General features: G+C 38.3%; 1 protein-coding gene across 1 annotated transcript in view; it reads left to right on the plus strand.

Annotated features, from left to right (window-relative positions):
- The window catches only part of LOC131593076 (voltage-dependent calcium channel subunit alpha-2/delta-1-like), a 362,152-nt gene that overhangs the window by 49,432 nt on the left and 295,313 nt on the right, over positions 1–17,407 (plus strand). The window contains exon 2 of the mRNA XM_058865274.1: positions 2,081–2,162. Coding sequence (XP_058721257.1) covers positions 2,081–2,162 — 82 coding nt within the window. The remainder of the gene's footprint in view (positions 1–2,080; positions 2,163–17,407) is intronic.

The following is a 17,407-nucleotide window of genomic DNA, read 5'->3' on the forward strand; positions in this document are numbered from 1 at the left end:
ATCAGAGTTGTCCAGAGCTCCACTAGAAGGTATGTAGAAGATAGGTTCAGCTCACCTGGCTGAGTTAGTCAGCTCTGGACAGGCCTTTTTCTGCTCACATTGAAGCAGAAGCTCAAACACAAATTAAAATCAAATCAAACCCAAAAGAAAACAAAAACTAGTCATGGTGACTAATTTAAAAAGTCAAGGTGTAGGCTAGGAGTTCTAGACAATATATATGAAGTATTTATTGAAAAACCAGTATTTTTTCATGTAAAACAGAAAATATTATTCATATTTAATTTACAAGTAATAGTAAGTACTGGTTTTAAGTGTAGCTTCTTCCAAAATTTCAAATTTAAGTAACTAACTAACTAGTTAACTAATGTTTTCACCATTCCAGTTTTGTTTAAAGACAGAGAGGAATATATCCAGTAAAACTACAAAGCAGTAGGAAATGGAAAAAGTCAATTTAAAAATCAATCCTCCCTCATTTCTTCTATCGACTTCTGTTAGAAATAACACCCACAATTTTTATAACTGAAATGGATCATAAAAAATTCTCAGGGTGTTCAATTATTTATTTTATGCTTTTGAAAACACTTTTGGGTAATGGGTTTCACTTTCTCATCTTTCATATATCTCCTTCTTTCACACAGAAAAATGGAAGCCATTCAAAAATGGAATATGGCAGCATTTTCTTGTTTGTGCTCATACTTGTGCTTTTGAGACAATATGCCTCTCTCAGACACACAAATGATGGTCTTGAAGCCATGGGAAACATGATGCACTATGGTTTTAAACAAACTGATTTCTATGCAGAAGTAAATGTTTGTATAATATAGAGCTTTTTGGAGACTTGAACCAGGAATTTAATTTATTTTAGTTTAGTTTTTGGAAAGCAAAGTATAGAAGGGAAAGTTTGGGAGCACTACACCAACAATGGAATCAATTTCTGTAGTTAATTTTCATGTATGAAGAAAGCATGAGGAAGGGAATATAAATATAAATATAAATATAAATAAAAATATAAATATAAATATAAATATAAATATAAATATAAATATAAACACAAATATAAATATCATTAAAATAATAATAGAGATGGCTCTCTTTGAAAATATTGGTTGTTGATTAGCAGAAAATGTATTCATTAAAGGCATGGAAAGAAGGAGTAAAATCAGTTTTCGTCTTCTTAGTCTTTCAAATTTTCCATTTTGAGGCAAAAATGAAATCTCCCTTTTCCCTGTCTTTATTAATGAATTAATCTAAGTTGTTATCCCTGGGGTATGAGAATTAGGCTGGGAAATGGCTAAGATAAATATGTTTATCTGTTCTAGCTTTCAGAGCAGAAAGCTGGCATAATGGCAGGGATAATGTGAGAGATGGGTTGGACATGAAACTTTCTGGCTAAGCAAGCAAGACAGCCTTCTTCTGAAAATCTGATGGATTTTGCTGGAATAAACTTTCACCATGGCTCCTTTCCTGCTACAGAGTGTATGACATGGCACAGAAACTGTGTTGTAGCCAACGCTTTTCCAGAGTCATGTTTACTGGGCACAGGGAGCAGAGCAGCAAATCACTTGTTCCCTGGTGACAGCAGCCAGGAGCAAATGTGCCTTTCCAAAACAGCTCATGGCCACTGCTGCCTGTCCTGCTGCTGCTTCCTTGAAGAGAGGCTGCAGGCTAGAAAATCTAGTGTGGCTTGTAAACCTGCTTCCAGCTGCTGTTTTTCTCTGCCTGCACTGTTTTTTGGGAGAAGGACCTTGGGGCACTTGGGAGAGGCATTTCTGGGAGTGAGCTTGTCCTGGCAGGCAGTGTGCCAGCTCCCTTATGGGGATTTTTGCTGCAGCTTGGCAACAGAGATATGATGCCACTCTTGGGTTTACAGGGGGCATAGCATGGTGGCTACCACAGACAACTGAATGAGCAGATTCAGGTCAACAAAGCTGGGTAGAAGAAAAACCTCAAAGACAAGTCTCTTATGTTTTGTATTCAACTTATCCTTTTCATTTTTTCTCTTTTCTGTGCTATATGCTTGTATGTACATTTCCACTTGTCAATGATCTGATAGGATGCCTCTTTCTTTTCTTTTCTGCAGGATAAAAGCATGGGTGGATAAGATGCAAGAAGATCTTGTGACGCTCGCACGGACTGCAAGCGGAGTGGACCGGCTTGCTGATGTAAGAAGTGTCCTAGACTGCTGTAATTAGAAAGTGAATTGAAAGGCTTGCATCATCCAGGCTTTAAAATAATTTCATCCCAGCATAAAAAAATTATTTTGGGGATTAAACTCTGCAGTGCTTACCGAGAGAAAAATGGAGAACAGACATCCATCCCTCTCAGTGTTGCAGCACTTCCTCACTGATAATATTTAACCAGCTTTGCAAGCTGATTTAGGTTTGCCATTGTTGCAACACTTCCACCTGAAGCAAGCACTTGTATCTTCTATGTTTGTCAAATACAGTATCCAGGAAGCAAACATTCACAGTGATGGGGAATTCTGCCCTCTATTAATGAGGGAACCTATCTGACACATGTTTTGTAAAATGAGGAAGATTTTGGTTAGCAGAAATGATGAGAATGGAAACTGCTTTAATTCAGCTGTTGAAATTTAAAACCAAGTTTGTTATAGAGAAGAATTTACAAATATGTCATTGAGATTTTTTGATGTTATTATTCTATTCATAGATGGTGACAACACATATGCTATTGCAGAAAAATGAAGGCACAATGTCAGAATTACACTGCCTATACAATTTTGTGTGTATACATCAAAATCCAGTATACAACCATGTGATCATACATTTCCCTCTCCCTGTCCCTGTGTAAATGCTCGTGCTTTGAACTGATGGATGTCTGATTTGAGGTGAGGGAAATTTTGCTGCTGAATCAGGACGCTGAGTTGTTTGCCAGCAAAAGCCCCTGGTGCTAGGGAATTGAATGTGAAGCCTTGAGATCTGGTTTTCAGAAAATAATCCCAAATGATCCATGAAATGGATAGCAGAGGTTTTGAAGCTGTTAAGAAACACACAGAAAAAATCCTGGGTGAAGTTGTCAGATTTAGCCTTGTGTATTAATGTATTCCTTTGACCTTAATGACCTTTTGCCCAGACATTCATGTCTTGTGTGTATCTTGTCCCAGAAGGACATTTTGTCTTTACTGACTATAAGAGGAGGTCAGATGATTAGCTCAGATGTCCATTAGCTGAGATGAGATCACCACTGTCTTAGAAAAGGAAGGGCTGTGTCACTGCATTCATGATGAACAAGAATGAAGATTGCAGAGTTTATTTTAGTTCTGGCCTTTCCTAATATTTGACTGCGTCATATTGCAACACAATTCAAGGCAGATGCTTTAGGTGTACATTCTAATCTTTAAAGACCCTAAACAAACTGAAAACAAAATCTTGAAATCCTAACACAAATCATCAGATTTGTACAAGCATGGGTTTCCAATGCATAAATGTCTAGCGCTTGAGCTTCCTGAGGAAATATAAGGTTTGGAAGCATGGAACTCTCATTGGAGTTTTTGTAGGTGGATTTCACACTTATCTGCTGACAGAGAATAACAAGATTTACAAATCATCAGTCTCCAGGTTCTGGTGGGGAGTTTCTGCTATGAGTCCTTTTTTGCTTACCTAATGTATGTGTGATCTGGTCTATTCTGCACTTGCTGTGTCTTTTTCCCTACCATTCAGCATCTTCATTCTGATTCACCATTCAGCTTTCCATTCCTTTCCTGCTGTGTTGCTTGGCTGCCTTTCATTTCTCCTCAACCTATGCTATGTTTCTCTCTCAGTTCCTGCCTTTGCTTCTTGGCCACTCTGCCTTTCTATTTCACACTAGTTTCTTGTCTCTGTTTTAGGATCTCTCTCCTCAGCTTTTTCCAGATCAGCACCTCTTTCTTAACTCCTCCCTTTTTCTTAGCATTTCTAAAACATTCTATCCAGGTATGAGTGGCCAGCCTGTCACGATAGTCACATCTCTTCTATTCCACAGGAATTTCTCTTCTCCCTTTCTCACTTTTTCCTCCATCACTAATTCTCAATCCCAGAGCTGTAATTTTCTCTTGTATGATTTTTCTATTTCACCTTCCCTTCCAGTCTCATTTCCCCCTTACTCTTTGCTTGCCATTTTCCAGTCTTTTCTCTCCTGTTTCCTGTATCTGTCTCTTGCACTTCGTCCTTCATTCAGTTTTCTTCTTCACCTCTCAGGTGTAGACCTGAGAGACCACAGCAAGTCTGATCTTTAACTGCAGAGGAGGTGAGACATTCTCTAGGAGTGATGATCTCTGAGTTGGAATACACCTGTGCTCTCAGCAATTTAGCTGATGAAATCTCTGCAGTGATCTGCAGGTCCTTTTCAGGCTAAAATGTTTTTAACACTAAAGACTAAAATATATCTTTAAATACATAGAATTCAGGTTTTAATCTACAATTAATAGGCAATAACAAAATTAGTTACACAGGTTTTCTAACTGGAGAAAAACAATGAGTTAATGTCTCAACCATTTTGCTATGCCTTTTTTGTGCAAGAACCACAGTTCTTAATAAAATAGATAATGAAAAGCCAAGAGATTGATGATGTCATTCTTTTTTTCCCTGAGGAAAATGTTTTTTATGTAGTTAATATTTGGCAAATTTGCAAGCTGCTAAACAGTCTTATGATGAAAACTGCTGGGCAAGCCTAATAATCTGTAGTGCTACCAGCTTTGCCACAGTGACATTCATGTGGATAAAAACAAAATGAGTGTGTGAATACTATAGGTAAGTTTCTTTTGAACAGGTGAATTTACAACAGACTTGGAGCAAATAATGCTCTCTCAGAGGATACTCACAAGGTGGTCAATACGTGCTTGTAATCCTAGGATTTAAAGCATGAAAAGGGGATGTTTCCATGTAAAATATCAAAGCCATGTGTTTGACCGACGTGGCACGATGTCTTTCTCTAGATTTGAGGTTTTAATTAGCTCTCTCGGCTGCAAGGGAAAACGCAAAGCCCTGCAAGGTGTAAGCCATGAAGTCTCCCACTCCTTTACAGGTTATTGTCACTTTCCCATTTCTGAATGACATCCTTCTTTTTTCTTTTTTTTCGTGCTCATTGCAAATTAACAATAAGTTAGATCTCTTCTGAAATGAACCACAATCTTGGAGAAGTGGGGACTACAAGACATGAAAAACAGCATGCCTGCATGCCTGTCGCTTTTATTCACAGAACTTGCCTTCAGTTGCTCAAGCTTTAAAAATGCTTGCAGTCAGATTGAATTTTCAGCTTATTTTGTGATTTATTTCTTCTTCCAATTCCAGAATTGTTTGGACCAAACCTGTAGTCTTCATGTAAACTTGAAAAAATAAATACTTTGTTTGGGTTTTCTGCCCCTTGTCATTCTAAAAGCAAAATGAATAACATAAAACAAAGGAGCAGACTTGCTCCTATTATAAAATAGTAAACATGACTTTCTGTCAAAAGCTGTAATAATCAGATTGGTTGGAGAAATGTCTTCCCTTGTTCTAAGGGAAAATTAATATTAATTTGGCCAAGTATGATGTTAAATTTCTTAGCAAGAACATGTAACAGATTATGACCATTTCACAGCCTGGTCAACCTCTCCCTGGACTCAGGGGAAGAATTCCCACTGATTCAGCTGAAGTTACAATCTGTGTCTGCTTTGTGCAGTTAAGTCTTCTGTGATGATCTCTGAAGTGGTCCCCCTGTTATCCAGGAGGAGGCAGTCGGAGAACTGCTGAGATGCTTGGATATTCATAAATCTATGGGAGCAGATGGGATCCATCCCAGGGTGATGAGGGAGCTGGCAGATGAGCTTGCAAAGCCGCTCTCCATCATTTACCAACAGTCCTGGCTCACTGGTGAGATCCAGATGGCTGGAAGCGGGCCATTGTGACACCCATTCACAGAAAGGGTGGGAAGGAGGAGCCTGGTAATTATAGGCCAGTCAGCCTGACCTCAGTACCTGGTAGGGTAATGGAGTAGTTTATACTGAGTGCAATCACACGGCACTTACAGGATGGCCAGGGTATCAGACCCAGCCAGTGTGGGTTTAGGAGGGGTAGGTCATGTCTGACCAACCTGATGTTTTATGACCAGGTGACCCACCTGGTGGATGTGAGAAGGGCTGTGGGTGTTGTCTATTTGGACTTCAGCAAGGCTTTTGGCACTGCATTCCCTGGAAAAGCTGCAGCCCAGGCTTGGACAGGAGCACTCTGTGCTGGGTTGGGAACTGACTGGGTGGCTGGGCCCAGAGTGTGGTGGTGGATGATGCTGCATCCAGCTGGTGGCCAGCCACCAGTGGTGTCGCTCAGGGGGCTGTGCTGGGGCCAGTCCTGTTCATTATTTTTATTGATGACATGGGTGAGGGTATTGAGTCCTTCATTACTAAATTTGCAGATTACACTAAGCTGGGAGCAGGTGTCGATCTGTTGGAAGGTAGGAGGGCTCTGCAGAGAGACCTGAACAGTTGGATAGATGGGCAGAGTCCAACAAGATGAAGTTTAATAAGTCCAAGTACTGGGTCTTGCATTTTGGTCACAATAACCCCCTGCAGCACTACAGGCTGGGGACGGTGTGGCTGGACATTGCCCAGGCAGAAAGGGACCTGGGGGTGCTGGTGACAGCAGCTGAACACGAGCCAGCAGTGTGTCCTGGTAACCAAGAAGGCCAATGGCCCCTGGAATGTCAGGAATGGTGTGGCCAGCAGGAGCAGGGAGGTCATTCTTCCCCTGTGCTCAGCACTGGTGAGGCCACAGCTGGAGTTCTGTGTCCAGTTCTGGTCCCTCAGTTTGGGAAGGACATTGAGATGCTTGAGTGCCTCCAGAGGAGGCAACAAGGCTGGTGAGGGGCTGGGAACACAAATCCTGTGAGGAACAGCTGGGGGAGCTGGGGTTGTTTAGCCTGGAGAAAAGGAGACTCAGAGGTGACCTTATCACTCTCTACAACTCTCTGAAAGGTGGCTGTGGTCAGGTGGGGTTGGTCTCTTTCTCCAGGCAGCGGTTGACAGAACGAGAGGACACAGTCTCAAGCTGTGCCAAAGGAAATATAGGTTGGATATTAAGAAAAAGTTTTTCATGGAAAGAGTGATAAAGTACTGGAATGTTCTGCCTGGGGGAGGTGCTGGAGTCACCATCCCTGGAAGTGTTTAAAAAAAGACTGGATGTGGCACTCGGTGCTGTTGTCTAGTTGAGGTGTTAGGGCATGGGTTGGACTCAATGGTCTTGAAGGTCTCTTCCAACCTACTGATTCTGTGAATTCTGTGAATTCTGTGAAGTGACCAGGGTAGCTCTCAAAGTAGCACAATTAATATGTTCTCACAATTAATATGTTCTATGTTAATATTAATTCACCTAGAGTGAATTAATTCTCCATAAGGCAGGACTTTCTCAATTAGCTGCTGTGCTAATGGTGCCCCCACAACTTGCTGAAGGTATCTCAGGGTTCATCAGTGCTATTCGTGCTTGTATGTGCCTTGGATGTCTGGGGATCTTTGTGCTGCAGGGAATTACACTGTGGTCTCTTCTGGAGAACAATAAAATATTTTGTTATGACCATGAGGGAGAGGGATAGGAGTACTGCCTTAATTCTCAATTATTTTGATTTTAGAGAACTTTCTGGGAGAACTTTTGACCAGAAGGAATGTAAAACTCAGAGTATATGATGTACTTACAAAGGAATAAAAAAATTAAAGTGCCAATGACCATTAAAATCAGGTGAGGTATGTGGTAAGTGGATAGCTGTCCTGTTGAGATCAGTACCTTGGTAGAAGTCTTATTTATTCTGCAGTGTGGACATAGATAACCAGGGAAAGTATTTTCTGTATTTAGCATGTTTGCATTCAATATATACTAAATTTCATGGAATCATATTTGTGGAAAAGAATCTTCTCAGAAGAGGATTCCCTTTTCTTTTTTCACTAGCAATTTTCTTACAGTGACTTGGAATCTCAGTCTTGTCCTGGTGACTAATCACTCCTTCTCTTGCTTTTGCATATATAATATAGCCATTGTAAGCCATTGTAACTCACTAATCAAAACTTTTGAAAATATCTGTACAAGCGAGGATACACAACAATATTAATGAATATTCCACATAGTGTTTAAAATACAAAATATTTGGGAGTTAATTACTTCATTAGGGATTCTGCCTCTGAAAATATGAATATATTTGTGCTGATGCACATTTCCTACATCTTTTCTCTTGTTAACAATCATGACAGCAATATAATGCCTGTAGTAAGAAAAATCGCCAAAGAAAGCTTGGATGCCATTAAAATTTGGAGTTTTGTGTTGAGGCTACTTTTATCCATAGCCTTAACCAGGCAAGGCAGAATAACTGGAGTAGAAGAATCAAGGAGATGGAGAGGCAGGCGAGGGCTGTTCGTTGTGGTGCCCAAAGGAAACACGGTGGGATTGGGGTGTCCTGCACAGGTCCAGGAGCTGGACTCGATGATCCTTGCAGGTCCCTTCCAAGTCAGCACATTATCTGGTTCTGTGGTACTCTCTGGGAATGGTCTCAAATTAGTCTTCCAGAAATAGATTTAAAGCACATCTTTAAATCCTGCTTTTTTGGACATTACTATGAGTTTAGGTGTGATCTGGGACAACTCCAACTTGGATACAATAGCAATGTAATATCCCCATTACAGTGATGCAATGATTGATTCAACAAGGCAGGAAGTCAGGACTCAAGATGCCAAAATACTCAGCTGGTTGAAAGCTGGCAGAGCTCCACTCTGCAGTGGATTACACCAATTTACATTTGCTAAGAATCATGACTAATAACATTTAATTTACAAACCAAGCAGGTAAAAAGTATTAAAAAAAACCAAACAGATTTTTACAAAAAAAGCAGAGGCTATTGCTGCAGTAGTTGCCCAGCTGAAGAAAGTACTGTTTAGTCCTTCCTAATGAGTTTTTTTTTTCCCCTAGAAGAGCAAAGGGAATGTTTATAAGGAGGTGTTGTATGTACAACTTGGGACTTGAAAGCAGGAATACAGGATACACAGGAAAATCTTGTCCAGTGTGCTTCTTTTACTGTCTCTCAACAAAGCAAAACTTAGTATATTCTTTATAGTTTTATAAGTGTTATATTTTTTTTAAAAACCAACAAAAACAACAGCAACAAATAGTCATGCAATTGTCATTTCAACTTAAGAAGGTTCATGTAACTTTGTCTTACCCGTGAACTCTCTGTGCATTCAGGCATTATAAAGCTGCTCTGGTGTGAATGATATGTGGTTTCTACAGAGGAAGTAAACTGTTAGAAAAAAAAATAAGGAATAGACAGCAGGTTAATAGAATTTTAAAATCCATGTAACAAAATAAATATTGAGGCTGATCTGAATAGCTGCATTTCTTGGTAAGGATTTTGTCTTTGACAAGACAAAAATGTGTACAAAGTTCAAGGTCACATTCTGGTCTAAAACTAGATACCTCAATATACAGGAAAAAAAAGGTGAAGAGCCTATTGAACTACAGAACTAAGTAAGTACATAGTTTCATTTTCATGGAAGTATGTGCAACTTCCATTTTTACATAGACTGTTCACAGAAAAGACTCATGACTAAGCTAATTGACAGCTCATTTAATCTAATAAACTACCACAAGTATGCTTCTGGACTCCAGCTCCTAAAATACCTCTAGGGACAGGAGAGAGAGAAGGAGGGGAACCCTGCAGTACCCAGAAAGGAAGGCCTTGGATTAGAGAACATGCCTTGTAGCAATGCACAAGCTTGTCTGTTCCAAACTGATTGAAGAGAATCCTCTTTTACAGAAACACTGAATTAAAAAATGTGGGTCTGTGTAAAGAGCTTTGATGTGACAAACACACTGGAGCTTCACTATAGCTGTTACAGCAAAAAAATGCCATCTTGTGCAGTGAAACCTTTTCAGGCAACGGCATAATAGAATGAAACAGCAGATAGAGGCACTTCCAAAGAACTCTGCTCTCCAAATCTGCTTCTTTTTTTGATACATCTCTGCAAAAACAATCCATGCATGATGTTCATAGGGCATGCTGTTATTACAGTTCCAGGAGCTATAGAGTGAATCCATAGAGGTTGACTTAGCCTTTAAATATTCCTACTGAGACAAAAATACTGTTTCTTCCTACAAAATAAAAAGAGAGCCAGCTAGGTATGGGTGTATGAGATGTGGTGATGAGCTTCATTCACAAAATGAGTCCAGCAGCAATTGTTAGAACATTTTTATTTATTTTGTCTTTTGAATGCTGTTTTATAATAATTAGACCTTCCTTAGTGAAGAGCCCAGCCGAGATTCTGCAGGAGCACATTTCATCCCTTGCTCAGTGTGAGGTCTGTGTGCCTAAAGCACAGATGGTGTGAGTCTGCTCAAGCACTCACACTGGCAGCAGCTTCCCAGGCCACGCGTTCAGCTTTCCAGGTCTTGGATCAGTCTCGAGAGCTCAACTGAGATGAGTGACTTGTAAGAGAGACTGGTCTCTGATTTGAACTACCCTGAAGCAAGGATGTTCAGGAAACCTTCCTTCTGCCAGAAGGAATTGTAACTTTCTGTAGGATTCTACAGATTTTAGCTAAACTAATCTTAGAAGCTCTGTTCTAGAAGCCCTACAAACACACCACTGGCTTAAACCTATAGAGCTGTCATACAGTGACATTGTTCATTCATTATCTGTGTAGAGGTCTGTGCAAGGGGAGACTTTAACAGCTTGCTTAAAATTCATGTAAGACTCAGATCTGGATGATCTTCCCTATTATCATAGGAGCCTGCAATTCCTGCTTAAGAAGGTGATGTGGCAGGTAACTTAGCAGTAAACAATTTCTTTCTTACTATTTTTCTCAATGATTGGCACGATATTTATTGTTTTTTCTTTAGAGTCATAAAGTAAATTTAATGAATTAGCAAAGGCTTTATAAAAATTTGAAATTAGTTTTTGAAAATGTTAAACAGATACATGGAGTTGAAACTTCTATTTATTTTTATCAGCTATATTATTTATTATTTTATGCATTAATGTATTTATTTATTTAAACTACTATGTATCAAGCTGGATTAGATTTGTATATGCTTTAGCCAAAGGCAGATAATTTTGTATCTCATGCTATTCTCTGATGAGCTAGCAGATGGACGGAGGGGATATATGGAGACATTCCAAATTATGCTACACTCACCCTTGTTAAGGTTGAAGTAATGGAGAGTTTTATGATTAAGAAAAGTATTAAGAAGAAATGCAAGAACTGGATTTTTTTTAAAGATAGTTGATTTTAAGGATAACAACCCAAATGTATTTGGTGGACATTTCTCTGGAAGTCCTGGCTGTGGACTTTGTAAGTTTGAAGTTCATTTGAAAATGAAATTTTTGATTGAAATGTTGTGATTGCCATAGGTTCTGAGGAGTTTGTCAGTATTTTGGCCCTGGATTTCAAAATACTTATGACATATAAAATAACAATATATGGTGCAGTCCATCCTTCACCCCTGAAAATGGAAAATGTAACTGATACCACAACACTTGTAGACACAACTGGTGTAACTATGAAGCTGTTTACTATATGACCTGGATGTAATCTCCAGTGCTCCAAGAAAGAAAGGCAAGTGTTTAAATTTGGAAAATAAAGAAATAAAGAAAATTTTCTATTAGTTCAAGTTGTACCACTCAGTGAGGTTCCCTATGACTGACTTCAAAAATCAGAAGTGTGTTATATTCTTTCATTTCTCCTTTTGCTTGTTTTTGTTGTCCTCAATGATACAAAATACTATGCAACTTTTTTAAAAACATAAAGCAGAGAAGACGTTTTACCCATATAAAACAAAACTACATTTTTATATAATCTTGAAATGAAAATTTAAACAAGTCAACTGTTTTGAAGTTGTTGATCCACTGTTATTGGGTCACCAATTTTACATTGGTTTAAACTCCCATTAGTTCAGGCCATATTTATGGGTCATTCTGGTTGTCTGCAACTGAAGTTTCTCGCTAAAGTGCAGGTTTTTTTATGTTGTGTTTCTAAGGAAAAATAGGAAAAAAAAATGAAAAAAGGGAGAAACTCTATTTAATTTTTTAAATTACCATAGTAATGTGCAATAAAATAGATAACAGAAAGTTTGGCTGAGTGAGAGTATATTAAGCCAGCCTCTGAAGCACTTGCATTCTTTCTAAGCATAAATAGACACACTATTCACACTTGTCTTTTCATTCCTAAGGCGAGGGCACCAGTCTGCTGTCTCTGAGAGGGGTGTGGTGAAGGGAAAGGGGGTCAGAATTACTTTTAGAATGGAATTATGAAGGGGTTGGTACAGTGAAACATGGTCACTTTGTAAATTTATTGTGGAGTCACAGTCCATTTACCAGAATTATAATAATGTGTGAGATGGGTTAGCCTGTTTAGGGACTCCCAAGGTTATTAACAGCTTTTTTAACAATGTATGCCCCATCTGAGGTATACCTCTGCCACTGCTATATTGTGCTTGCAACCAAATACCAAAGCTGCAGGCATTAAAAGTAGAATTCTCCAAACAGAATTCTATTGAGTTTACACGTTGACCAATGTCGAACTGGGAAATGTGAATACATATCTGCAAGTTTTCTTTGTAGTCCAAATGGAAATTAAGAGATTGTCAAAATACAGGGAGCCTCATTTACTGTTTGCAGATGCCACTCTCTCTCTACTCCCTTAGCAATAAACTGACATTTTGAAGCGTTCTTCCAGCAAACAAAAGCAGCTGGAAGTCACTAAGAATAGGTGGCTGCATTAACAAGGCTTGCTCAAGCTCAAGGGAAGAGATGGCCTAACATTATCATAGTTTTAATTACTATTTGATGATCTGGATAATCTTTGATCAAGGCACTCTTCTTGATTAATTTGTAATATTCTGTTGGCTTTAACAATAATAAATTCTGTCCTGTTGGTACTTATATTCAGATTTTTTTTTTTGTAGAAGCTCAGAATAAAATGAACGATTTTCTTAAAAAAAAATTCATGCACTAAACCCAACAAAACCCCAGACATTAGAGGTAATAATTTTCCAAGTCCTGTGCTTAGTAAAATGCAAAAAAAACCCATTTGAGTTCTCTAAGATTTAAAATTACTTTTGGGGAGAGAGTTGGTAGATGATAAATTGTGTTAAGAACAGTTAAGGCACGCCAAGATTTCCTATGAATAAGTGAGTTTGAGAAATTACCTAAGTGCCCATCTCCAAATATACCAGAATTGCAGAATAAATGTAAACATTTTCTTCCTATTGTTCCTCTGTTACAAGAAAGATCCACTTGTACTCAGGAATTGGGAATTTTGAGTTCTTAGTCTCAGCTAAAAGCCTGAGTTAAAACTGCTATGAAACTCATAAATGATGTCATCCACTTATTTAATACTGTATTTTTATCATTAGGAAGTAAAATTGAATACCTTAAAATACACTTTTCTTAACAAAGGGGGATGTAAAATCTGCTATTCATGTAAAGTAGCAGAAGTAGAAAGCTGAACTCCTTTTTTATCAAGGTTTAAATACGAAGTGGCAATTACAAAAATTGCTTCTTAATTTGAAAGTCCTCTGGATTACTCTATTAATTATCAACAGTCAAAAGGGGCTGATGATTCCTACAAAGTGTGCCTGATTATATGCTTCCCTTTGAGTAGGCACCTGAGTGAGCCCATTGACTCTGGCACTGCTTATCCTCTGATGTTAACTGAGGCATAAGTGTTCCCAGCATCTTGCAGAATTCAGTCTGAGTGTTTTACTTAAGAATGAACTTGCTCTGATAATTTTTTTTTCCCTAACGTGCATGTCACTACCATGATAAGTCATGGTTTTCAGCACATCAGCTGCCCTGTCACTTGTCATCCCAGACCTTTAGAGCAGTCAGTGATCAGGCAAGTGACTCTGAAAAGCAGCAGCTACAGTTAACTATTGGGGTGGTTTCCTCCTTTGTGTTGTTGCCATGAATTTCAGGAATGAAGGCATCTGTGAGTTGCTAGGGAGCAGCTGTAATCTTATTTATACACTATATGGAACAGAGAGTAAGACATAAAAATACTCAGACTGATTTCTTTGAACACACAGAATACTTCTTGGGAATGAACATTTCTCAGTGTGTTTCACAGTGAATTGTGACTGATTCAAAGAAAAGAAGTGTCTTGTGAGAAAGGAAAATTGGCATGTATTAGAAATAGAAAGTATTGGTATAACTTTGGAGATACAATACACTAGTAAGAGGATAGGATTTTCTTATGCTGGGTAGATCATATTGTTTTTGGCTACTAAAATTTCAGTTAAAGGAGAACATCTACAGTAATAAAAAGTTAGCAATATTACTATATAATATAATACTATATAATACAGTATAACATAACATAACATAACATAATATATATAATAAATATAATAAATATAATATAAAATTAGAAAATGGTTATTTCTTTTTTCTGACATTTCCTGCTCCCAAAATCTCATCATATGTTTGGATGTCTGTCACATGACCTCTCCTCTCTGCTTTTCTTTCAGAAATGAGATCATGATGTATCTTCATGGCACTGGTAAAAACAAAAACTAAAATTGCTAAATATATGTTTGTTGTTAGTTGATATTTTGTCAGGTAAACAAGTTATTAAAACATAAACTTTGAATCTTTAAAAGATTGAATATTATTAATAAAGCTAAAATTTATTTATTTATTTATTTATTCATTTTAACATTACCCAAAACTTCAGGAATAAATGAACATTTTTTTTCTGCTGAAGACTGGGCTGAAATTGAGCTGATGGCCCAGGGTACAGGCAGAGGTTCCTGGTGAGTCTGATCTTGGTCACTGAGGCCTGGTAGTGCCACAAAGTGATAGAAAGCAAGAGACTGGAAGGACCAGGGGGAATTGGCAATGGGAGGCCCTTTCCAAAAGTGAGGAGTGGGCAGAAAGAGAATTCTTTACTCAGCCTTTATTTAAGTTTTAATCTGTTCAGAAAGATTTTTAAAACTTATTAAATAGGTTTATTATTTTAGTAGACATGCTTGTAAAACCTAGGTCAAGATTTCACAGGTACTCTTAGTAGTTTGGTGTGGTTGCTTTCAGAAAAGATGGAGGAAAAATCCACCACAAAATTTTGGTTGATTTTACTGCAAGCTCAACACTGTCTTTGAGCAGTAGGTTTTGCCATCATTGTAGTCTCCAGCTGGTCTAGACTGACAGTAAAGCATTTGGTGATAAGGCATTGATTGTTGACAGAGATGTCTCAGCCTAGCTGAGCTAAGTGGTCTTGAAAGGAGTATTGAAATAATAAAAGCATCCACAGATTTACCTTGTACAGATCAGTATTACTAGAATGGTTGAGCTATTTTATTTCTCTTTTACAAAGCTAGAAAAATTACAGTGATTTTGGTTAACTTTTGGAATTCTGGGTTTGAACTTCTGAAGACATTGGCTGGTATGGTTTCTATGTCCATGGAAGTATTCAGTGATGGAAATGAGATTGGCATGTTCATGTCCTATGTTTGGGCTCTCAGCCAAGTTACCACTGCCTGAAGGAAAGGCTCTGTTGTTTTCTAAACTGGGAGAATGACATGTTCAGAGCAAACAAACACACAAAGAGGCAAAGAAGTTCTACTGCAGTTGAAAATAATTTTTTTCTGGGTGTGATAAAGCATGAGGGCCATTTAAATAAATTTTCAGTGCTAGGGCCAGCCCCAATGCCTGCCGCAATATAGCAAGAGCCATGTAATAACATCTTTCATTCTCTCTCAATTTGTGCAGAGGTGTTGACTTGCCCTGGTGAGCTTTATAGGAAGCAAAGAGAACATCTCTTTGTGAGAGATTTATAAACATGTCCTTGAAGACTGAACAGAGAGGGGCACGTTCTGCTGTGGAGTCGGCAGTTTCTCTAATCTTTGTCACATTCAACTATTGTTGTGTTGTTTCACCTTAATGTGACTCTCCTCGTCACGTTCTCTCCCCTAAAACCTTGCAGTTCATTATGTGCAATTTTAGTACAGTTTTTCCTGAATAAAGAAGTGCATGACTACTGACTTAAGAAAAGAATTAAAGTATTTTTGTGCTTTGACCTTACAGGTTTTGCTTAGTCATGCAATGAGGCTTTATTCTGTGACAAGTAACAGGGTTTTACTGGCAATTTAGATATCTTTTAGCAAAATATTAGTGATTAAAGTTTTAAAAATATTTTAGATATAAAAACCAATAGAAACTTACATTAATTTAGTTAAAGCAATTAAATAAATTGTATTCAAATTAGCTCCTTTTAACAAGCTACAGAGCCTGCCAAATTGTATTTTGTGAGACAAATGAGCACACCTTTGCCAATAACACCCTTTATGGCTATTTGTGATGAGCATTTGCTCATTTTGTTAGACTGCTAGGTGGGAGGCTTGGAGAAGGAAAAGTTTGTCCCAGGGTGCCAAATTCTGAAGTGTGTATCATTTCTCTCTCTAGTCTTGTGCTGACCTGCTGCAGTGCTACGGTGAATTCAAGAAAAGGGTAGTAGGCAACAAATAAATTATTACACACCTCCTAAATAATTAATGAATATTAGACTGTTCCTTGGTAGTCGAGACAGGTCTCACACTTCAGGAAAATAAAGAAGTGTGTGATGTTCCAAGTAATTTCTGATGCTGTTTGTTTAGGAGCTTGCAGGATAAATCTTCCTCTGGCAGTAGAAGCAGGGTGGATTGGTGCTCCAAGCCCTGCCATGGGGTAAAACAAAAAAGGGGAGAAGAATAATAACTGACTCAGATCTATGTGGAATCTTGTGCAAATCTCAAAGGATTTTATTTTGGGTGGGAGTTGTTCTGAATTTTATTTTTTGAAATCACTGACAAATACAAGTTGTGAAGCCAGCCTCGAAGTCAGGTTTTCTTGGTGGTAGGACCCACAATATCTGTTATAAAGGTTTTAAGGCTGTTCCTATCTCTTGGTGATGATCTCTTTGTTATGTGATTCAGGCTTTTGAATTTTTCTGTTAGCTGGTGCTGGAGAAGAAATATAAAAGTGTTTACTTTTTCCCTACAAATGTCCTACTGTCCAACAGTTTGACAGTCTGCAGCTTTCAAACCATTCAAGCTTGGGGATATGGGAATAACTTCCCTATAGGAATTAGGTATGTGAAAGATGGGAGTGCTTTCAAACTGGGGTTTATGGGATCATGCATTGCTGGAGGAGCAAATTAGATACAGGGATAAAAGTGCATATTTTCCATCCAGGTTCTCAATCCCTTACCAGAATGGCTTACTGTAACTTTACATTGAGCACAGCACAAGAAGGACAAGAGCTGTTCGAGTGAATCCAGCAGATGATTCTGATTAGAGATGATTAGAGAGGTGGAACATTTCTCCTATGAGGACAGACTCAGACAGTTCAGATTGTTCATCCTGGAGGACTTTGGGGAGAGATTATGGTGACCTTCCTGTACCTAAAAATGGCTACAAGAGAGTTG

This window comes from Poecile atricapillus, chromosome Z, assembly GCF_030490865.1.
Source record: "Poecile atricapillus isolate bPoeAtr1 chromosome Z, bPoeAtr1.hap1, whole genome shotgun sequence".
Lineage (NCBI taxonomy): Eukaryota > Metazoa > Chordata > Aves > Passeriformes > Paridae > Poecile > Poecile atricapillus.